The sequence below is a fragment of the Ipomoea triloba genome, chromosome 1 (genome assembly GCF_003576645.1).
Source record: "Ipomoea triloba cultivar NCNSP0323 chromosome 1, ASM357664v1".
Classification (NCBI taxonomy): domain Eukaryota; kingdom Viridiplantae; phylum Streptophyta; class Magnoliopsida; order Solanales; family Convolvulaceae; genus Ipomoea; species Ipomoea triloba.
In genome coordinates, this window is record NC_044916.1 from 24,969,002 (window position 1) to 24,971,477 (window position 2,476).

General features: G+C 47.5%; 1 protein-coding gene across 1 annotated transcript in view; it reads right to left on the minus strand.

Annotated features, from left to right (window-relative positions):
• Positions 1–1,585: 1,585 nt before the first annotated feature.
• LOC116011054 (dynamin-related protein 5A-like) overlaps positions 1,586–2,476 on the minus strand; it is a 5,958-nt gene continuing 5,067 nt past the window's right edge. The window contains exons 8-9 of the mRNA XM_031250564.1: positions 1,788–1,980; positions 1,586–1,628 (exon numbers count right to left, since the gene is read on the minus strand). Of these exons, the coding sequence (XP_031106424.1) occupies positions 1,586–1,628; positions 1,788–1,980 (236 nt within the window). The remainder of the gene's footprint in view (positions 1,629–1,787; positions 1,981–2,476) is intronic.

A 2,476-nucleotide genomic window follows, 5' to 3' on the forward strand; every position in this document is an offset into this window, starting at 1 on the left:
TTCCTTCTCAATCATACACACTCCATACACTACATCATACACAATCAAACAACACACGTGGTGTAAATCCGTACCCCCGTTTACATTTACACCATCATTGGCGCCGTCCGTGGGGAATGCGACGAAATGCCGTGTTCCTCTAATCAATCGGATGGTATTCACTATCCTTGTCACCGTCACAACTTACTGTCGCTGTCTCGGCTCATCGAAAATTTCAGCTCTCCACCACCATCTGATCGTACAGCGTTCCACCACCGGCTACCGGTCTCCGCCGACACCATAGCCACCACCAGTCCGGTTCGCATCCACGTAGCTTGTCAACTCTCCAGCGTCCGTAGCGTCGAGCCGCACCGCCCGCTATCGCTCTCTCGCGTCCGTAGCGTCGAGCCGCACCGCCCGCTATCGCTCTCTCCAACCGCGAGCCACCATCAACGACGCCCGCTATCGCTCTCTCCAACCGCGAGCCACCATCAACGACAACCGCTATCGCTCTCTCCAACCGCGAGCCACCATCAACGACAACAACAAAAGCGAATTACGAACAAAACGCTGGTGACCACAGTCGAAGGAAGGAAGAAAAATTTTCTCAGTGGAGGCTCTCGACGCGTCTGAGAGATTATTTTTTGCTCCAGTGCGTAGGCGAGGAAAAGAAGAACAAGCAATCTAAAACAATAATTATAGAAGAAGGAACAAACCAGATTCAACCAATGGCTAACCTGAGCAAGGTTTTGAACCCTTCCACTCTCATCTAAACCTTAGAGCTAAGGCCATCAAGCTACTACCACCTTTTCTTCCGTTTTCTCGCCTGTTAACATTATCATGTTGTACACCAAGGAAGATCTGCTTCACCAAAACTCAACTCTACAAACTGCAATTTGCAAAAAAAGAAACCAGAGTCTCCACCACCGCTGTCGGCTGCCACTCATCTCTCACCTGCGAAAATGAGACCAAATTAAAGTGGCAAAGATACGGTTTGAACCAACAATCTTAGGTGATTGATTCCCTCTTTCTCGAAAACAGACACCACAGATTGTACGATGGCTGTAAGCTCGCCGGAGTTGCTGCGTTTTGGGAGGAAAATCCAGTCGCTGAAGAAGCAACCACCACCTCGTACCGAAACCACTCACCATCGTTCGCAACCCCGACCTCCTAGAGTGGAGACCGAGAAGACGAGCAGCAGATTGGCGAGCTTGGTCCTCCAGTCCGACAGTAGCAATGGTGAAGACCGCCAGAGACGAACGACAGGCCTTGGCTCCTCCTTTCCGCCAACCAATTGAACCATCAACGTAGAACGTCGGAAGACTAGCTTCTTCACTCGCAATCTTTTCCTCTTCTCCGGCATGGCATCAAGGAGACGATGATGGTGAACTGGAATGTGGTTTTCGGGTTTTCCCATTTCCTTATTATTATAATAATATATTATTAGTATTATTATATTTAAATATGAAAGACAATGGGAAAGCAGAGCGTAGGGAGCATGCATGTGAAGACCTATTTGCCTTGTTTCCTGGCAGATTCCTCATTCCCATGCATATAATTATGATTATTATTATTATTATTATTATATTTATGCTACAAGGGAAAGTCACGCATGGAGGCTTGAAATGGGGGAGAGCATATGGTTTTGTCTTCAAATGGAACAAAACAAGATAAAACAAGAGAGGGAAAGAGACAAAACAAAAAGACAAAAATGGAAGAAAAGGTGGCGAAAATGAAGGAAAAGAAAGAGGTGGAAGGGGGTTGTCACCCTGATCGACCCAACCGTCGTTCGCCCATCGCCACAGTACATGACCGCCACCACCTCCGGCGTTCGCCCATCGCCACAGTACATGACCGCCACCACCTCCGGCGACGCAGCAAATCCGACGAGGACAACAGCAGTAGCGGTAGGCGACGCAGCAAATCCGACGAGGACAACAGCAGTAGCGGTATCGGCTTCTTTTTGCGAGACGAGGACAACAGCAGTAGCGGTATCGGCTTCTTTTTGCGAAGAAAAAAGAACGTTGGCGAGTTGCAACGAACGGTGAACGAACCGTGGCCATCATTTTCAAACGCCGCCTCTACTCACCGCTACAGACGCCTCCCATCTTCAAACGCCGCCTCTACTCACCGCTACAGACGCCTCCCATCGCCGGCGCCGTCTCACAAACTCCGATTCTCTCCCTCCCTCGCGAACTCACGGTCTCACAAACTCCGATTCTCTCCCTCCCTCGCGAACTCACGGACTAGAACGGACAAACAGCGAAGAAAATGGACTGACAGTGTTTGTTTTCTTCTTATCATTACAATTCAATGGACTGACAGTGTTTGTTTTCTTCTTATCATTACAATTCTTATTGTTATAATATTATTATAATATTATAATTATTAAAAAACAATAAAAAAAAATCAAAAGGTGGCAGCCTGCGCTGCCACCACATAATATATATATGTATATATTATATAAAGTGGGGAACATGTCCCCCACCATTATTAA